We start from the raw sequence: 19,646 nt of genomic DNA, 5'->3' as shown, positions 1-19,646 counted from the left end.
AATTGCGAGAGTTAGTTCAAATTCTTAGTATATTCGCTAGAAATGCAATTAATTACTTACACCCAATCCCTAAATCTTTACTTCTTTCACTTTGCCTATTACTTCATAATTGTTCGTCTTTTAAGTGACACAAAGAAACTTGAATTAACTCTCGTCATGTAACATGGGACGCTCACATAGTGATCGTACTCATATTCAATTATCAGTACGACCGCAAGGCATAAATGTTAAGGAAATTGTGAGAGTTAATTCAAATTCTTGGTATATTCAATTATTCACTAGAAATGCAATTAGTTACATTAAATCTTATCCCTAAATCTTTACTTCTACCATTTTAATTTTTTTTTCTTCACTCTCATTTATAAAATATTTTTGTCTTTTAAGTGACGCAAGGAAACTTGAATTAACTCTCGTCATCTAACATGGGTAGCTCACGTAGTGATCGTACTCATATTCAAATATCAGTACAAACACAATTGAGCATAAATGTTAAAGAAATTGCAAGAGTTAGTTCAAATTTTTGGTTTACTCACTAGAAATGCAATTAATCACCTGCACCCTATGCCTAAATCTTTACACTTTTCACTTTGTTTTTTACTTGTTTTATTTACATAAATGTTTGTCTTTTAAGTGACGCAAGGAAACTTGAATTAACTCTCGTCATGGAACATGGGACACTCACGCAGTATTCGTACTCATATTCAAATATCAGTACGAAAACAATTGAGCGTAAAAATTAAAGAAATTGCGAGAGCTAGTTCAAATTTTTAGCATACTCCCGAGAAATGCAATTTCACTTTCATTTAGAAAATTTTGTGCGTCTTTAAGTGATGCGAGTAAACTTGAATTAACTCTCGTCATCTAACATGGGCAGCTCATGTCCTCATATTCAAATATCAGTACGAACACAATTGAGCGTAAATGTTAAAGAAATTGCAAGAGTTCAAGTTCTTAGTATATTCACTAGAAATGCAATTAATTACTTACACTGCATCCTTAAATCTTTACTTCTTTCGCTTTGTTTTCTAATTTATTCAGTTTCATTGACATAATGGTTTGTCTTTTAAGTGATGCAAGGAAACCTGAATTAACTCTCGTCATCTAACATGGGCAGCTCATGTAGTGATCGTACTCATATTCAAATATCAGTACGATCACAACTGAGCAAAAATGTCAAAGAAATTGCAAGAGTTAGTTCAAATTCTTAGTATATTCACTAGTATCCCTAAATCTTTACACTTTTCACTTTGTTTTTCACTTTTTAAGTGACACAAGGAAACTTGAATTAACTCTCGTCATCTAACATGGCCAGCTCACATAGTGATTATACTCGAATTCAAATATCAGTACAACCACAATTGAGCGTAAATGTAACAGAAATTGCAAGAGTTAGTTCAAATTCTTAGTATATTCACTAGTATCCCTAAATCTTTACACTATTCACTTTGTTTTTTACTTTTTAAGTGATGCAAGGAAACTTGAATTAACTCTCGTCATCTAACATGGCCAGCTCACATAGTGATCGTACTCGAATTCAAATATCAGTACAACCACAACTGAGCGTAAATGTTACAGAAATTGCAAGAGTTAGTTTAAATTCTTAGTATATTCCCTAGAAATACAATTAATTACTTACACTGTATCCCTAAATCTTTACTTCTTTCGCTTTGTTTTCTAATTTATTCAGTTTCATTGACATAATGGTCTGTCTTTTAAGTGATGCAAGGAAACCTGAATTAACTCTCATCATCTAACATAGGCAGCTCACGTAGTGATCGTACTCGCATTCAAATATCAGTACGATCACAATTAAGTGTAAATGTTAAAGAAATTACAAGAGTTAGTTCAAATTTTGAGTATATTCACTAGAAATGCAATTAATTACTTACACCCTATCCCTAAATCTTAACTTCTTTCATTTGTTTTTTTAATTTCTTCATGTTCATTTAAATATTGGTTTGTCTTTTAAGTGACGCAAGGAAACTTGAATTGACTATCGTCATCTACCTAATTAATTGTATTTTCTTGGGTAAAGATGGTTGAATAGGGGAAGCTCTATGTGTTCCTGCAATTGACTTGGTAGTGTGGACAGAACTAAGATTCTCGAAGTCATTCACTACAAAAAACTATAACATGAATCTAAAAAAATTCTAGTCAAGTTCCTAGCCAACACATTTTCAGGACCGCTTCGGTTTTTCTTTGAGTCGAGGGTCTATCGGAAACAGCCTCTCTACTTCCTATGATAGGGGTAAGGTTTGCGTATACTCTATCCTCCATAGACTTTAGTTGGGGAATTACACTGGGTATGTTGTTGTTGAATCTTCCCTACTGAAGGATGTACTTTCATATAGCTAAAGCTAATACGTGTATGATGTGTTTTACTATTAGACAATTATATATACTATTATCTGACATTCTTCTCCTCCTTAAAACTGCAAAAGAGTACGATTCTTTCTTACTTTATTCCCAAAACAAACCAACCCCAACTGCGACTTAAAACTAACTAGTCCAACAAACTCAAACTTGAACCAAAAAAAAAAAAAAAATTAAAAAAAAAAAAAAAAAAAAAAGAGCACATCTGTGAAAACTATTGACATTCAAGGCCGCATTTTGATCACTAACAAAAGTACTACAGGAAAATTGTAACATATAACAACTGTATAGATATCTTGGCCTTGTTTTCTAGAATCTAATCATCCAAGAACTCAGTCTCCATTCACTAACTTGGCAGTGATATATGTTGAGAAAAAAGAACAGAGCAAGACTTTAACAAAGTATTCATTCTTTCAAGACTAGAATTAAAAGAGAAAAATCATTTGAGAACTCAAAAGAATAGAATGATAATATGAATAATCTATATGTAATATTTCCATTCAAATCAAAGTAAATCTTATTTAGAAAAACCCCACTTTCTAGTTTCTACAGCAATATAAATAATCACACTATAAACTTCTATCTCTAAATAAGTAAAGTTCAGAAATAAATAGAATAGTTAGCAAACTTTGGAGGGTGTTTTAGATTAAGCTCTTCTTAACTTATTCGAGTATTTGGTAAAGTTAAAAAGTGCTTTAAATTAAAATAACTCAAAACAAGTCAAAAGCCATAAGTTAAAACCTGTTTGGATTGACTTATTTTAGGTGCTTTTAAGCACTTATGTACTGTTTGGATAAAATGAAAAAGTGATTTTAAGCTAAAAAGACAAAAATAAGCCAAAAACCATAAGCTAGAATTTTTAACTTATAAGCCCTTAAATGTCCCAAACAACTTATAACCACTTCATTAGTGAGTGTGTGGGGTTTTTTTTTTTTTTTTTTTTTTTTTTTGTGGGATGGCGCGGGGGGGTGGGGGGGGGGGGGTAGCAAAAATAGAATCTTAGCTTCTCTATTTTACTTTTCTTTTTTCTCTCAGTAAAGATTCAACCTAATTCCAAAATTCTTCTTCCATTACAATCTAGCTAGGTAAGTGAAGGAAACAAGAGAAGATGAGTAGAAGAGCTAAAAACACTTAAAGCATTACTTTTAAAATACATCTGTTAGCTAATGACTAATCCCTAAGCTATTATTTTTCTTTTTTTATCAAGCTAACACAGAAAATTAAAATTCCAGTTTCTTGATTAAAAATGGCAATTGCTCTATCAAAAATCCACTCAACAAATTTAGGTCAGAAAATAGATCAACCTCCAGGAAAAAATAAAACACACTTGCACGTTTCATATCTAAGACCAAAATTTTACTTCCAGCACTCGAAACAAAAAACCAGCAAACCAAATTGAACTAGAACTCCAAAAATAAAAGAACACCCATATAAAAAGTGACAAACTTGGTTCAAAATCTAAGAAAAAGAAAAGACAAAAACCCAACAACAAAAACAAGAGCAGTTCACGCCTATTTTCTCAGCAATGAAACAAAATGAGGGTGAAAATAAAGTAGAGAAAAGGCAAAAGAGAGCACCTTTTCAGTGTTGGACTGAGGGGTAACACTTCGAATACATGGGAAATTATCTTCAGTACACCTTAAACATGAAGAGAGACAGAGTTCAGTAGTGGACTTTGCCTTTTAAGTTAGGAGTAGTAGTAATACATAAAAACTAGAAAGAAAAAAACAAGAGAGTGAAAGAGCTTTAAATGTTGTTTTTTTTTTTTTTTTCATCTCTGTGTATGATGAGGAAATAAAGTAGCAGTAAAAGCTACTGGTTCAAGTTTTGCTCTGTTTAGAAAATTTTACAGCTGGAACTGGCAATACCAATGTACAGAAGAAAACTACTCAAAAAATGAAAACATTCACGTCAAATCTTGAACAAATTATCCTTTCTCAGATCATATATAGGAGTAGTATATGAATTCAAAAAAAAAAATATATATTAATGCTTTAATTTAATTAGTCAGTTTAACTTGCTCTATTTAGAAAGAATTTTTGTTACTCCACCTCTCTTCAAACTTGTGTTTTCCATAAAACAAGTAGTAATAGATGTTTAAATGCCTTTACTCAGATCCCACCTAATTAGTGAATACAAGAGGATTTACTAAAGGGAGTTGTTAACATTTACTCCACATTACTACTTTACTTTTTTTATGCAATGGAGTGCTTTCGTGGTTGGGGAGAGAGTTTCCATAACTATGCAAATGGAATTCAAATAAATATATGATCAAATAGATTAATGGATTTTTCCGCCTTTTTTTTTTTTTTTTTTGGGTCTGAAAACTTGGGGTCGACTTTCTCATGGAAATTAATAGACTAGATAGATTTATACTTCAGCTAAAATATAATAATGTTTATTTAAAAATAATTAATTAATGAATGTTTAAGTTCATATTAAATTAAAAAAGAATGAAGTAATCCTTTTCAACATGTAACATTCACTCATCAGTCATGAGGATTTTCTTTGTCAGAACTCCAACCGTAAAGTCAAAAGAAATCCTCCAATTAAATTTGTGGCCGACTAGCAGAGGCGGATTCACCCTAAAGGGTGGGATGGCATAGCACCCCCTAGATTAATAATTTTTTTTATATATTTATATTGAAATTTGCTTAAATTAGGTTAAATATTTGATCTTGCCACCTCCAGTCTTAAATTAGACAAAGGTGTCACGGCTGGTAGACACAAGTTTGAATCTATCTTGAACATTTTCTGACTCCCATTTTTCTTTGTACTTTTTACTTACTTTGTACCAGTAATTCCCTTTTCGGCTCCCCTAATTTTCTATTTTTTTCTATTATTTATATTGTCTTTCCTCTTTTCTATTATTTTATCTGTGATCTCCAACGAGAACACACAAATAGAAACTTTAAAATCTCTTAAATTAAGCATTTCTCTTAATCTCAAATATGTGAGTAATTAAATCGAAAAACTTGGGTCTCAATGGGAATTTTGGATTGAGATAAAATCAATTCTTTTTTTTTTAATAATTTCTTTTGTTTATTCTCCCTCCGTCCATGTTTACTTGTTTATATTTGACTTGAACACTCTTCATAAGCAACAAAAAAAAATGAGAAATGAATTGGAGTACTTAATAATAAGGGTAAAATAGGTATAAAATGGTAAACTATGTCTTGGTTTTTCAAACTGTATAACTTACAAGTAAATGTAGACATATATTTTTAGTATAATGGACAAATAAAAACGGACGGAGGGAGTATATTATAAAAATTTATGCTATTGTATAATTGTTAAATTCAATTTAAATCATTTTACTAATTAAATTATGATGGAAATTTCGTAAGCACTGCTTAGGAAAACATGAAATTTATGATTTATTTTTTAGAACTTGTAGTTTATCTAATTCTACATTTACTTATAGGGTGTATTTACCTATTGAAAAGTTTTTCTATTATTTTTCTTATTTTGATTGGTGTAATTCCCTTATTGAAGATGTTGTTTTACTTGTGCAAGTTCATTTTTTAATATATATAAGAGATGCAAGTCCCTTGGTGAAAATGTTGATTTTACTTTTGTTGTTAATGGGTGTGATTCCTTGTTTACGATGCTAATTATTGTTCGTTTCTTGATTTGACCCGAATAAACTAAAAAGAGATGAACCCGACCCAAATACACGTTTCTACAAAGATGTACATTGAAGAAAATTGTGGCACCCGCCACCTTCAAATCCTAGATCCGCCTCTGCCGACTAGCATTAATAACTAGTCAATTCTAAATCCTCCTCAGATTTTCAAATATATGTATTTAATAACTAGTCAATTCTAAATCCTCCTCAGATTTTCAAATATATGTATTCATACTCCGTGTCGTAAACGTTGAGTTTTATACTACCGTCCACCACAATAATTCCATTTACTTTTTGATAATTCTTTTGATTTCTAGTGCGGATTATCTCTCCTGTATGGTTTGCGAGCTATTGCACAAGAGCTGGGTTTATCCTGTGCGCACCCGAAGGGTAGCGGCTGCGGGTTCCCATGTCATCAAAAAAAAAAATCTTTTGATTTCTATCATTCTCTCAGTCCCAATTTATGTGACACAGTTCGGATTTTGAGAGTAAAAAAAAATTACACCGTAAATTCGGACATACACTATAGAAGTTTTTTGAAAAATAACTTACATATTTGCAAACTGTATAAAACATACTATAAGACATAATAATTAACAATTTAAAATATGTAAAGGGCATACCCGTATGATCCCACAAGGAATGTTTGGGAGGGTAGGATGTACGCAGGTCTTACCTCTGCCTTTGTGGGGTAGAGAGGTTGTTGCTTGAAAGACTCGAAAAATAAAAAGTGTCAATTAATTTAAACAAAAAGAATAAGAGACAGAAAGAGTAATAATTAGGGATAATTTCAGAGAACTTCCTCCACGTTTATCTTCGTAACGCTCATTTCCTTTGTAGTTTGACATATTACATTTACCTCCCTTATTTTAAACTTTTTGTAACCAAACTAATTTATGTGACTAAATTTGTGCAACCTTCCAAAATTACCCTTTTGTGACCTTAATTATCAAAGAAAGCTCTCCTAAATTCTCTTAGTTCTTTATGACTTGTTTGAAAGCAGGTAGCAATCTCTTCAAGTAAGAAGAAGAATTTAGAACGTAAGAATATCGTTATCATATTTGAATTCAAAACAAATCTAGTGGCATTGATATTGATTACAATAACGAAAATTATTTTGGAGACACCTATATTATCATTTGAAATGTGCATCTTTGATATTCTATTTATTTCAACCATGTTGAATACTTCAGTTTATACAATTTTTAATTTTTTTTCATTAATAGGAATACAGTCAAACTAATTTGAAATCTTAACTTTAATAGAGATGAGAAATAAAAAGGAAAATCGTCCCATAAACCATTGTCTAAACTTGCCTGCTATTATATAACCAGCCTTGGTTACTAGTTACATCGAATATTAGATGCAAAAGCACCAAGCTTTCTTATAGTAACACGTATATATAAATAAAAGACGCCTAACTCCATCAGAAAGGGTATTTATCAGCAATTTTCTTTGCAATTCTTGGTTGATAGGGTCGAGATGATCTAAATTTAAAATTTGTGCTTAATATAAGGTTAACCATTGCAATTAACGGAAACAAAATAGCACTTGCTTGAAGTCTTCCCTGGAACTTGAGAAACTTCCAGGTTAAAAACTTTAAATTTAATAAAAGATACCACATAAGGATAGTTTTGGGATAGTAGTGAAAATAAATTACGTAAAATAGTTTGGTTACAAAATAAGCAAAGTAGAGGAAAGGAGGTGACTGTAATATGTTAAATTACAAGGGATGTTAGTGTTATGAAAACAAACTTAAAGGTGTCTCTGAAATTATCCCCAGTAATTGACATCAATTCACATTTAGTATGCTTAAGTTAAAAGGCTGCTTTCGAAAAAATGTGCAAAAGCTCGGGTTTGATCTCGAGACCTTGAGGAAATAACACATGCCCTAACCAGTGCTCCACTTGACCTGATTTGATCATGTATTTCTTCTGTTAATATTAGATATATTTTTAGAATTATACACATAATATATTGAGTTTAATCGAGTAAATATGTGTTCATGTGATCCAAATTTTATACATATTCGCCTCTGCCAACGAGACACAATGTGGGTCTGCCCCTGCTTGTCAAGATGTTTATAAGTTTTCCTATTTTCATATATTCATGCTTTATTTTTCAAGGAGCAAATTTACATATTGTATCCATGAACCATTAGTTCATGCTCTCTAGACCGAAAAAAAAAAATGCCATATACGGCTAGGATATTGAAATGTTCTCGTCTCTTCCTCATCGCTGCAGGTTGCACTATGAACACCTCGCTTCTGATTCCCTATGGCCTATGAACACATACATAACAGGGGCAAATTCTGATCCTGCGCTATTTTTGGGGCACGTGAACCCATAGTCTTTCCACAAAAGTTGATATTTTATGTACGTATTTTCTAATATTACCTGCGGGAATCCATGCTACGAAAAGCTTAATAGTGCACTTGGCTAAAAATTTAGTTACTTACCAAGAGGACCAAGGATCAATTGCACTTAGTACATTTTTTTTTTTCTTTAGTAGTACACTCATGTTTTAAAAATCCTAGATACGCCTCTGCATTCATTAATAATGGACTTATAAATAACCAATATTTAGAAGGAGATTGTGGCCAATGAACAGCCTCGCTTCTACCTGCCTAAAGGTGGACAATTTAATAGTGAACATTTGTTGCTCTATGCATGTCTTAGTGTTGAGAGTGCCTTTACTAAGGACGATATTGCTAGGAGATTGTGGTCCATTTGTTGACAGAATTGTCACTTAAAAATTTGTCCACTTGGTATAAACGAATCTTATACCTAAGGGACTGCTAGTTAAAATTCTCACTAGTAATTAAGAAGGTTATGTGGTCAAGCGACGTTACCTTTGTTTTTGAGGTGCACACAATGGCCAAAAGTATGTTTCTTATTCGTCTAATACTATTCTTAATTGACTTTGTAAGTAATGAGTTCATATGAATTTGGTGCGCAACATTGTATCTGCCTCTAACAGGGAGTATCATTTATTTTTGTGGACAAAATAAAGCAATGGACATTCTCTTTGACATTGTAAATCAAATAATGGACATGTCCATGGAAGAGAAGGTTTCTTTCGGTTGTAATTCAAACTAGATTTCCTCTTAAAGTACACTAGAATCACAGAGAAAATAAAGATTCAATATATTGGAAAACACTTGACCTATCAAATTCGAGGGATACAAGGGTTACTGAAGCCTCATAATCCTCATCTTCCTCCTCAAATTGACAATTGTCATCCTGAGTACTTGTATTTCCAAATTCACATAGCTTGTAAAATGTGTAGTCCCTCAAGTTATAGCGTATGACCATTTTGGGAATGTGCAAAACCATGAAGGCATCCTCCTCTTTCTCCCCTCTAACAACACAAAGCACAACCATTGCTAAGTAATGCCAATCTGTTGGGTCAAGATATTGGCGAATCATATGAGGAAAAGCATTGACAACGTCTTCAACATTCACTTCGTATTTCAAAAACCATTCTGTACCATCGCTTTTCATCTCGTAAATGTTGTAGAACGTGAGCTTCTGACGGCTATACACTTGGACTAGATGCAAATATCCACAAGACTCTCCGTAATAAGCAACTCTGCTCTCCTCATCATCATCCCAACTACGACCAATGCAAGGCATGGGGAAATTTTCAAGCTTTTCTCGTTCCACAACAAAGCGTAACGAGTTGTCACCACATGGCCAATAAATGGCACCATTCCAATAAACTCCACTATACATAAATCCTATATCGTAACGAGCAAGAAAAGGTGGACCCGAGAGTTTCCATTTCTTAGTTTCAGATGAATAAATCTCAATCTGATAGTGCTGATTAAGAAACAATTCATCAGACATTCGGATGCAATTCACTTTGTAATTAGGCGATTTCCTTGGATCAAACGCTAGTTTCATCCCTAGAACAGCCTTGGAAATTTGCCTTTTCCCTCCTGATTTCGGAAGTACGATGAATTGTTGGGTCGTTGGGTTGTATATATAGTAGTTTATGTTAGGTTCATAAGCGCGAAAGCTGCAACATAGCAAAAGTCCATTGCAAGATTGCAGAATTCTAATTCCAGAAGGGTCGTCTACAAAAGTGAGCTTGTGGAACGGTGCTGAAATTGGTTCCCGGGGGGTGAAGGATACAAATTCATGAAAAGGGTTAATCAAGAAAGACGAGCAGTGCAAAAAGAGGCCACGGGCAGGGTTGAAACTGGGGACTCTGAGGCGGGTGAATTCGGGCCTAGTGATTAGAGAACTCCATTTTTTGGATACGCATTTGCATCGGACCAGTGATTTTACTGGAAGATGAAGCAAGATCTGTATCAAGAGTTCTTCATTAGAAAACACTTCATTCCGAGAAAATGGTGATAGACAATTGATTTTGATCATCTTCATTCTAATTTTTGGAGTTTGATTTTGTGTAGAAGTGGAATACGTGTTGTTAGCCTGTTATATAGTTTGCCAAATATTTAGCTTGTCGAGAACGTTTCTTCTCAAGTACTCTTAAGTTTAATTAATCTTTGTCCCAATAAGTCAAAGCTGTATCCTTGGAAAATTATGAAGTTCCCGCAGGAACATAGACTATTTCTTGTTTATTTAAACTCACTTATTTACTTTGGTTGTTGGATTTGATTCTTTACATGCAATTTGGCTCTCAAGTCAACCATTTGCCAGTTATCCATGACTATAAGATTCCAGGGAACTTACGTTAAATATTTAGCTGCTGGATTTTATTATTATTATTATTATAATATATTTAAATGAAAGATGTGCAGTGATTTGAAGAAGAAGGAATCCATTTGAAGATGTATATGTATATATTCGTAGATCTTCGAATATGCTAGCTCACATTTTATTCAAGGTCTATTTCGTTGTAACATAAGATTAATTGGGTCTCTGTTTTTCCTAGTTGAATTGTAAATGATGTTGCTGCATAGATATTTGAGACCGATTATGCGTTTAAAGTAAGGTAATTCGAAAATCTAAATAGATGAAAAACATCATAATTGATTCTTATATCATATTTCTCCGAAAGGCCACATTTGCGCAATTATCCAAAAAGGGTCAGAATATAAACAATGACGAAAAAATTGCCATATTACGCAATTTCCTGCATTTTTTTTCAATTCAAGATGGATTTCAGCCTCTTTTCAGGAAATAAAGGATATCACATTAAGCTAATAAATGGTCAACACAATGCATCGACTCTTGCATATGCCATACTTGTGACCGTGCAAGTCGATTGTCCAATGAATTAAGAATTAGACATGACTTTTCTGAAAAATATTGGCAAAAGTAATAGCTTCAACAGACAGAGGTTTACCAATACACTGTAATTGAAAAATATGGGCATGAAGCAACGAATCACACGAGGCATCTAATGACATAAAATTGATGTATACTCCCTGGAAGTCCATATTGCATTCTACTAATAATCCGGTAGGAGCCATTAATTCAACCATGTATTTCTTCTTGATGTGCGGACCTTACCTTTTTAATGAACTTCAGTGACAATTTGACGGTAAAGAAATTCTGCACCTTTGCGATGCCATTTGGTGGTCTGCCAGAGAGTGCTTTTTATCGTCCATCTTAAGCCAAGGATATAAGAGGGGCCTAAGAAAGGGTAAATCCAGTATAACACAATCCATTTGATGATCTGTAGGAGAGTTGCACAATGAATGCAGTTAAGGCTTTGATGTGCAAAAATGAGGAAGTAGATAATCCTTTGAAGGAAGAACAACATTATATAACTGTTATGCGTCATGAGAAAGTGAAGAGTTTAGAAGCTTAATATTAATGTCTGGACACAACTTTTTTGCAAATCTATTATTTACCAAGTTCATGAGTTTGCCGGAGTTTCTTAGCTATCAATGAACCAAGAACATCAAGAAGTTAATGCCAGACTAAGATTTGAGTATTTTTACGGCTTCCTTACATTTTGAATGATCAAACTTTTCTTTCCAGATTCACCACTTCCTCAGTTACCAAGCATGTAAAGAAAGAAAGAGAACAAGAAACAAAGAGCACAAGGGAGTACGAGAGGGAAATAGCAAGAAAACCTTGGAAGGCCTGTAATAAATCTCTTACTATAGTTCAACTCATCTGACAAGAGAACAGTGGCCGTGTCATCAGTAAACCTCTGACTTACCTCAGCCTGCAAAATGAGAGCCATTATGGGAAACTACTAGTTAAGGGTATTATAACTTCGTTTGACCAAGAAAATCACAATTAAGTATAACTATCAAATTTACATAGAAATAGAAAATCAACATATTGATAGTTTAATGCAGCGCAACATTAGAAGAATTTTATTTACATATAGAGCTAGTACATGCATAAAAATTGTCCACTCATACAATCATTAGTTATCTTGGTTTATGGGGGAAAATGATAACAAATTGAGAAATTAAGATCAAGTTCCACAAACTAATGCTATCCCATGGAGAGACGGATTTGGATTGAAGGAGGCATTTGAGTTCATTAATTTATATGCATAGATTTAAAGGAATAGATGTCTACCGTGAAAATCATTTGGTCACCCGAGTAGTTGCCATCTTATCTCTATTTTTTGGTATTTCCATCTTATCTCTATTCAAATAGTTGTTCTAATCCAGTTCCCAGATTTGGACATCTTTTTAAATATAGTGATAAATTTAGATGATACATGACAAGCATCTTACAATCCCTCTCCCCACCATGCCGCCTCCAGAACCTCTTCCCCCGCCACCCTAAAAACAAAGCCAAAAAAAGTTTCCATTCTTCGTTCCCTTTCCATGTTGGCACTTTCTTCCCACCAGAAGCATCTTCTGCTCCTTCCCATCCACGCCACCCCATACATCTTATCTTCTCCATACCCAAATATGCAACCACTAGATAACAAAAGCCTTCCAAGTTGAAAATTTGTGGGGGTATTTGGAAGATATAAGTGGAGGATGGGATGAATCTCTATAATACACAAGTCTGGAGGTTGGAAATGGTGGTAGAATTAGATTTTGGTTGGATAGTTGGTGTGGAGATGTGAGCCTTAGAAGCAAACTAGTCAGGTAGCTCATAACCGCCCTTGGAAAATGATTTGGAGAACTAAGGCCCCTGAGAAAGTAGCTTGTTTTGGTTGGATAGCAGCTAGGGGTGCTTGCTTAACTCAGAACAACTTGCAAAGGAGAGGCTATTCACTGTGCAACAGATGTTATTTCTGTAATTCTGAGCAGGAAACAGTTGATCATCTATTCTTACATTGCAGCTGCTCAAGACAATGCTGGGAACTTTTCCTTACCATCATGGGTATTTCTTTGGTAATACCACAGAAGATCAGTAGCCTTTCGGAAGTTTGGCTCTCTCAAGAAGCTTAAAGCAGATATGAAGAACTATCCCAAATTGCATTTTGTGGACGATATGGTCGAAGAGGAACAAGGCATGCTTTGAGGGGAAGAAGGTGCAGATACCTACAGTAAAAAAGAAATGTACCAAGAACTTGTATTTTTGGTGTTATAGTAGTTCTCTTTAGAGGATGGATAAGTATTTGGATTTTTTACTTTATTAGGGGAAAATATATAGTATGTTTGGAGTGAGAGGTACAATTTAGGCCCTGTAATCCTCTGTGTACAAACTTGGTACCGTTTCAATAAATATCTTTACTTAACAAAAAACAAAAACAAAAAAATATGCTACAACTAGATATAATTCTTCCTCCTCCCAACCTATCTACCCTTACGCTAGTACCCCTATCCACATCCTGCATAACTCCAGGCAGCTCTAAAACAACAAGCAACAACATAGGAAACATAGAAGATGATGGTCAAAAGCACTTCTACAAATTTAAATGCAGGTCAAATTCCATGAAAAAGGGAATACATTTGACGTCTTGAAACAGTAAACTTCTAACAACTAATGTCAGAAACTGGAGACCAAATGATGGAGAGTTAAGGACAAGTGATAACTTGGAGACCGATCAGACCTATTACTCATGGGTGAAAATGTGCTGGTTGAACTGTACAAACTAAACCTTCTATGTTTTAGCTTCAACGAAAGAATGACAGAAAGATTGATTTCTTTTTCTTTTTAATAAAAAGAAAGGAAATGAAAGAGAGGAATGGAAAGACTATTAAGCAACACATAACTAGAAAAATTGCACACAGATCTTGTGTTTTTGAATTGATCAGTTAAATATGAAAAATTAGCCATTTTGAAGATATTTCAGCCTGACTAAATTCCACAGTTATGGCCCATTGAGCCACTGCAGAAGGCCCTTTTTTTTTTTTATAAGATAAGTATTTTATTAACAAATGGGGAAGCCCCCGTTTACAAGCCGTATACCAAAAGAAGAGAATCTACACCAAAATTTGATTCTCAACAAAAGAGAATCCTGTATACAAATAGGGACCTTATAAGTACACCAAAAGGAAACTAGAGATAACACACTACTTTGCAACTTTACAAAATCTTGCTCCACCCCATCAAATGCCCTCCTATTTCTCTCTTTCCAAATGACCAACATGATTACTTATGTCAGTTGGTGCTTTATGTGACGTGCAACCCAACTAATTTATATTTAACATTTATGCACCACATTCAGTTTAAATAGTTGATGGACCTAAAGGCCTGCATTCTCCCACCATGTATATATATGTTAAACTTCAGATGAAATCAAGGACTTGCCCAGATGACAACCACTTTACAGCTTTGTGTTTTACAAAATTTGATGATGGAGATTAGTGAGTACTATAGATCAGGGGGGTGCTTAAATGAATTAAAAAATAAGTAAAACTACAAGTTGCATGTTAGACCAGCAGGATAGACTTAGTGAAATCTTCAATTATTTCCAGCAATTAAACATCTTCCATTCAAGTGGCATGAAAATAACCAAGTTTAGAAGTCAAGCAATAGTTTCCAAAAAAAAAAAAAAAAAAAAGAACGGAGAGAAGGGGGTAAATAGAAGGCTGATAGTGCCATCACACTGATTGCAATTTGCAAGGCAAATCAGGAAGGCATAATGGAAACTGGGAAATTACCTTTCAGTATTTAGATCTTTCCCAGTTACATCTGATGGGATCTGGCACATACAGAACAGGTCAATATTCCTTCCTTACCAGCTAGCCAACTTCCACAGCTCGTACTTTTAGACGGCACTGCCAAAATTATGCTTTGTAACAGTTATATGCATCTCATGTAGTACTGCAATGGTAAAGTGTCCCATATGAAGGTAAGCTATCAAAGTAACTTCTATAGATCTACAAAATAAGGAAGAGTTAAGGACTAAACTGAATAACAAACCTGTAAGAAGTGTGATCACATAACCTCTTTTATAGGAAAAACTCCTATCAAAGAAAATTAAGAAACTATCAGCCATCTAAGATCTTATAAATCAACAGAAAGAATAGATCGGCCACCTTAATGTGATCAAAAGATACATGTGCCAAGAGAGAGAAAATTGAGAAAGAAGCACTGCAATACCGAATCAAATAAATCAAGAAAGTAACTTTATTCACCTTACAGATCTGCACCTAGGCTGTGCCCAATAGTTTGTCCATAAGGAGGCAATATCATTTCTAATTTCTTTGTCATTTGGTACAGCTTCTGTAACTTATCCTCCTCTCCTAGCTGTAAGAGATACCTCTTCAACATCTGAAACACTAGCTCACTCATGTGCCTACCCCTCTTCAACAATTCCTCAGAGCACTCAAATGCTTCTTCAACTCTCCCACGGGAGCACAATCCTGTGACCAGAATTTCCAAAGAATGGCAGTGTGGACAGTGTCCTTTATCCATCAGGTAATTCCATAAACTCAAACCCAGATCAACTCTGTGGTTCGCACAGAAGAATTTCATCAGCATCACAACAGTACGTGCCTTAGGCAAGAAGTTTTTGTCGACCATCCTTTCGTAAAGATCAATGACACCACCAATATCATTTGTTCTTATCAATCCCCAGAACATAGTGTGGTAAGTTAAATGGTCAAACTTGATTTTTTTCTCCACCATCTCATCCATTAAGACTGCTGCAGATTTAACATCCCTAGATTTGATAAGAGAACTCAAGAGGGCATTATATGCTCCAGTATCTGGTTGCAAATTTCTCTTGAACATTTCATTGAAGAGTTCTTTAGCTTTAGTTATATTACGAGCAATCCCTGCTCCATGAATCAAAGTTGTTATCGTTTCTAGTGTAGGCAAGCAATTTACCCTATCCATTTCTTCAAATAGCTTCAAAGCATCACCAAGACGACCTTTCTTGCAGTATGCGTCAATTCTTATACTGTATGTTACGGAATTAAGCTTAAAACCTCTTTTAACCATCTCATGGTAAAATAACTCTACGGCAGTAATATCCCCTGATTCCTTAAATCCCAAAAGCAAGATATTCATTGTCTTGGTATCAGGTGGGAACCTAGAATGGAGTTTGTTGAATACTGAACGAGCTTCCTTCATCTGCCTCTGCGTGCAAAATGCTCGAAGAAGAATATTGAACTCTTCGATGCCAAATTTCTTCTCAGGGAATAAATGCTGCTCCATCTTCTCAAATGCTTCAAGGGTATCTTCATAGGACTGATGTTTTGCTAATCTTGATAGCATGATGCTCAATGACTTGAGGGTGAGCAACGACGGTTGTAGCTGTTGAATTTTCTTCATGAGTTCCCAACCTTTATCAAAGTAACGCATTCTTGCTAGCACGTGAAGTGTCTTCTCAAATGCATCAGAGGTTGGACTATACTCAGAATGGCTGAGGCAGAACTCAAAAAATTCATATGCTTTAAGACCATTTGCATGTGCTGCAAATAGGCGACCAAGGACATTTTCAACAAACGTGGTAGACAGGATACTCGGAGAGATATGATTTTTAAGCGTTGGTTGGAGTGGATGAACAGGAAAAGGGTGGTCATTAATGATTCTAGCAATTGTTTCAATTTCATCTTTTGTTCCTGAAACTGAATGAAGCCAACTGCTTAACCAAAAGCGATGTCCAACGACTCGCAGAACTTGGCCAAATTGATCTATTCGTTTAGCAATCATGACCACCATTTCAAGCGATAAGTCAAAGTTTTACACTTCAATCAATACGAGCAAGATAACAACCACACATTATCCTATCTGAGTGAGATGACAGTTGCTGTACGATTATGAGAACTTGATATCAACAGAGATTTAGCAATCTATCAGGAAAAGGCAGCATCTAAAAGTTCATCAACTCCAAGCAATTAAAGGTATTCTGTGACAACACAAAAATAATAGCATTTAGAACTGACAAATACAGACAACAACACAAATATAGTCGTTTAGAAACACGTTGCTTTTATAAAAGATAGCTCATTAATTCAGTAAAAATCTTTTCTTTTCTTTTATTTAATTTTAATTTTATTTTTTTAATGACAAGGGAACCCGCAGCTGCTACCCTCTGGGCGAACACAGGGTAAACCCCGTTCCAGTGTAATAGCCCGCAAATCACATAGGAGAGTTAAATCGCACAAGGCAATCCCCGTGCGACGAGCTCGACCGAGAGAGCACAGGGGTGTTCGAACCTGAGACCCCCCATTTGGGAGATCCCTTGCTCAACCAACTTGGCCAACCTAGCGGGTTGATTCAGTTAATCTTTACAACTCATGTGAAACTAATCTTAGTGATAAACAATAATCACTTATACCACCAAATCATACTTATACATAGCAGCAACTAAATGCAAAATTTAGGGCCCATAGCACTAACACAACACTTCCTACTCTAAAGCTCTCTGGAAACTATACACAAACATCTACGAAAGCAACAATGCAAGAAAAGAAAAAGCTCCTAAAATTTTGTTAACTATCACCTACAACACGCGAGAAGAGTCTTGAACTTCATCTGCACATATTTTACTGATGCAACCTGATTAGGACATCTCATAATAATAATGTTCTTAATCTGATTAATCCGTAGCCGAATTAAACAGTGCATAACATAAACTCAAGTACCCATTTCTTTAGCTATTCACATAAATCCAAGTTCCCATTTCCTAGTCACCACTTACACATGAAAATATGCACCAAAAATCCAATTTTGAACCCAAATACTTAAATGATTAGTGGGTTCGGAGGTATAAAGTTCAAATTTTGGATGCTATTACCACCTCAGAAAAGCATATACAAGCAATATACGCAAAATTCTCACATAAATCAGAGTTGCCATTCACTTAGACATATACTCAAACAGTTGGTGCCTGTCAGTGTATAAAGTTCAAATTTTGGGTGCTATTACTGCCTCATATGAAATCAATTTAGTTTGAGATTGAAGGGTATTAATAATATTGAGATCCCAATTGCTTATATTTGTAGAATCATATATGAAAATATAAAGCAAAGATGAAATCTTGCTTACTATTAAGAAATGAATCAGCTGAAATTTCTGCTCAATTTTGCGTGTGACAGCCCCAAGCAAGAACGGACAGTTGCATTTCTATCGCTTTATTGTTTTGTCGAGGTGCACAAATAGCCAATATCAGTATTCAGTAGCACTGTTTAAGACATAGTCAGTTTATTACAAAGTTAATTTGATACTGTATTTGGCCAATTTGTAGTAAGTAGTTTACGTTATATACACCTAATAACTAAAGGAGACCGAAGTGCACAAATATCCTTATTTTGGAGGCACCATTTAAAATGTATCAAAAGTTGATTTTTTGTCTAAACGTGACTGAAGTTGAAAAAAATATGTCGTTTGTGGGTCGGTTATATACTTATATATATGTTCATTTTTTTGGCTGTTGATTTCTAAGATGGTAGATACCGCCCCCTAAGAGTTATTAACATTTTTAGATACTATAACTATTCCTTCTAAGGATTACAGAATTATGTTGGCCATATACTGGTGATTAGTTTTAAAGAAATAGTTATATGGGTAGAAGTTTACATTAGATGAAAATGGAGTCTTTGAGTAAATTGTAGTAAACCTTTTACCAAGTGTCATTCTTAATTTTTCTATGTAGAAATGAAGGTAAAATTCTTTTATATTATTGGTAAACTTAGTTTAAAGTGTGTATTGCGAAAGAAAAAAAAATAGTTATTTAGCGTTTTATTAGGTGAGATATAACAACTTCACATATTATTATCTCAAAAAATAAAATATATATAATTACGAATACTATATAATAACTAACTTAACTGAATAATTTGTCTTTACAAGTTCAGAGGGTATTCAATTATTTTAAATTCAACAACTATATCTATATAATTACATCTTTTTGTCATTTAAATAAACTTGTATCTGTTTAACGCATTATTTTTCTTGTACATAATTTTTTATTGACACGATAAACATGCACACAAAACACATATGATAAAATTGGTTTTTTTTTTCTTTAAATAAAGAACTTGCGTGGAACTTTTGTTGATAATAACTCAAAAAGAGAAGTATAAGGAGGGAATTCGCAATTTTCTGTTACCTTACTACTATAATATCTCTCAAAATTCTTACCAATCAATAACCCAATCTTCAAGAAGTGTGCTGCAAATATGCCTTTAGACATGGGCGAATGTACATTATAAGCCATGGGTTCAACTTTGACAGAATGATAACTTTAATGATCAGTGCATTCAGTTGCATCTTAAACTCATAAAGTTCAATTTCTGGATCTGACTTGCCTACAATAAACATAATGCATTTACAAGGAAGAACATACTATATT

At 34.1% G+C, this 19,646-nt stretch overlaps 2 protein-coding genes across 8 annotated transcripts; both read right to left on the bottom strand.

The window, feature by feature from the left end:
• Positions 1-9,078: 9,078 nt before the first annotated feature.
• Positions 9,079-10,596, bottom strand: LOC132035459 (F-box protein At5g07610-like). Its single transcript, XM_059425740.1, has one exon. It carries the CDS (start codon positions 10,388-10,390, stop codon positions 9,125-9,127), a length of 1,266 nt encoding a protein of 421 aa, XP_059281723.1. The 5' UTR covers positions 10,391-10,596; the 3' UTR covers positions 9,079-9,124.
• A 667-nt stretch (positions 10,597-11,263) lies between these two features.
• LOC132033911 (pentatricopeptide repeat-containing protein At3g61360) lies at positions 11,264-18,515 on the bottom strand. Of its 7 annotated transcripts, none has more exons than XM_059424057.1 (7): positions 18,341-18,515; positions 15,481-17,198; positions 15,266-15,309; positions 15,004-15,166; positions 13,269-13,437; positions 12,055-12,149; positions 11,264-11,651 (listed from the first exon to the last, which is right to left on the bottom strand). In XM_059424057.1, exon 2 carries the CDS (start codon positions 17,009-17,011, stop codon positions 15,482-15,484), a length of 1,530 nt encoding a protein of 509 aa, XP_059280040.1. In that variant the 5' UTR covers positions 17,012-17,198; positions 18,341-18,515; the 3' UTR covers positions 11,264-11,651; positions 12,055-12,149; positions 13,269-13,437; positions 15,004-15,166; positions 15,266-15,309; position 15,481. The 7 variants fall into 7 exon arrangements, with proteins under 7 accessions (XP_059280040.1, XP_059280042.1, XP_059280043.1 ...); XM_059424059.1 differs by having other exon boundaries at positions 12,083-12,149; XM_059424060.1 differs by lacking the exon at positions 13,269-13,437.
• Between the last annotated feature and the right edge of the window lie 1,131 nt (positions 18,516-19,646).

This window comes from Lycium ferocissimum, chromosome 10 (genome assembly GCF_029784015.1).
Source record: "Lycium ferocissimum isolate CSIRO_LF1 chromosome 10, AGI_CSIRO_Lferr_CH_V1, whole genome shotgun sequence".
Classification (NCBI taxonomy): domain Eukaryota; kingdom Viridiplantae; phylum Streptophyta; class Magnoliopsida; order Solanales; family Solanaceae; genus Lycium; species Lycium ferocissimum.
The sequence above is the reverse complement of the archived record's forward strand: the minus strand, read 5'-3'. Positions and strand labels throughout refer to the sequence as shown.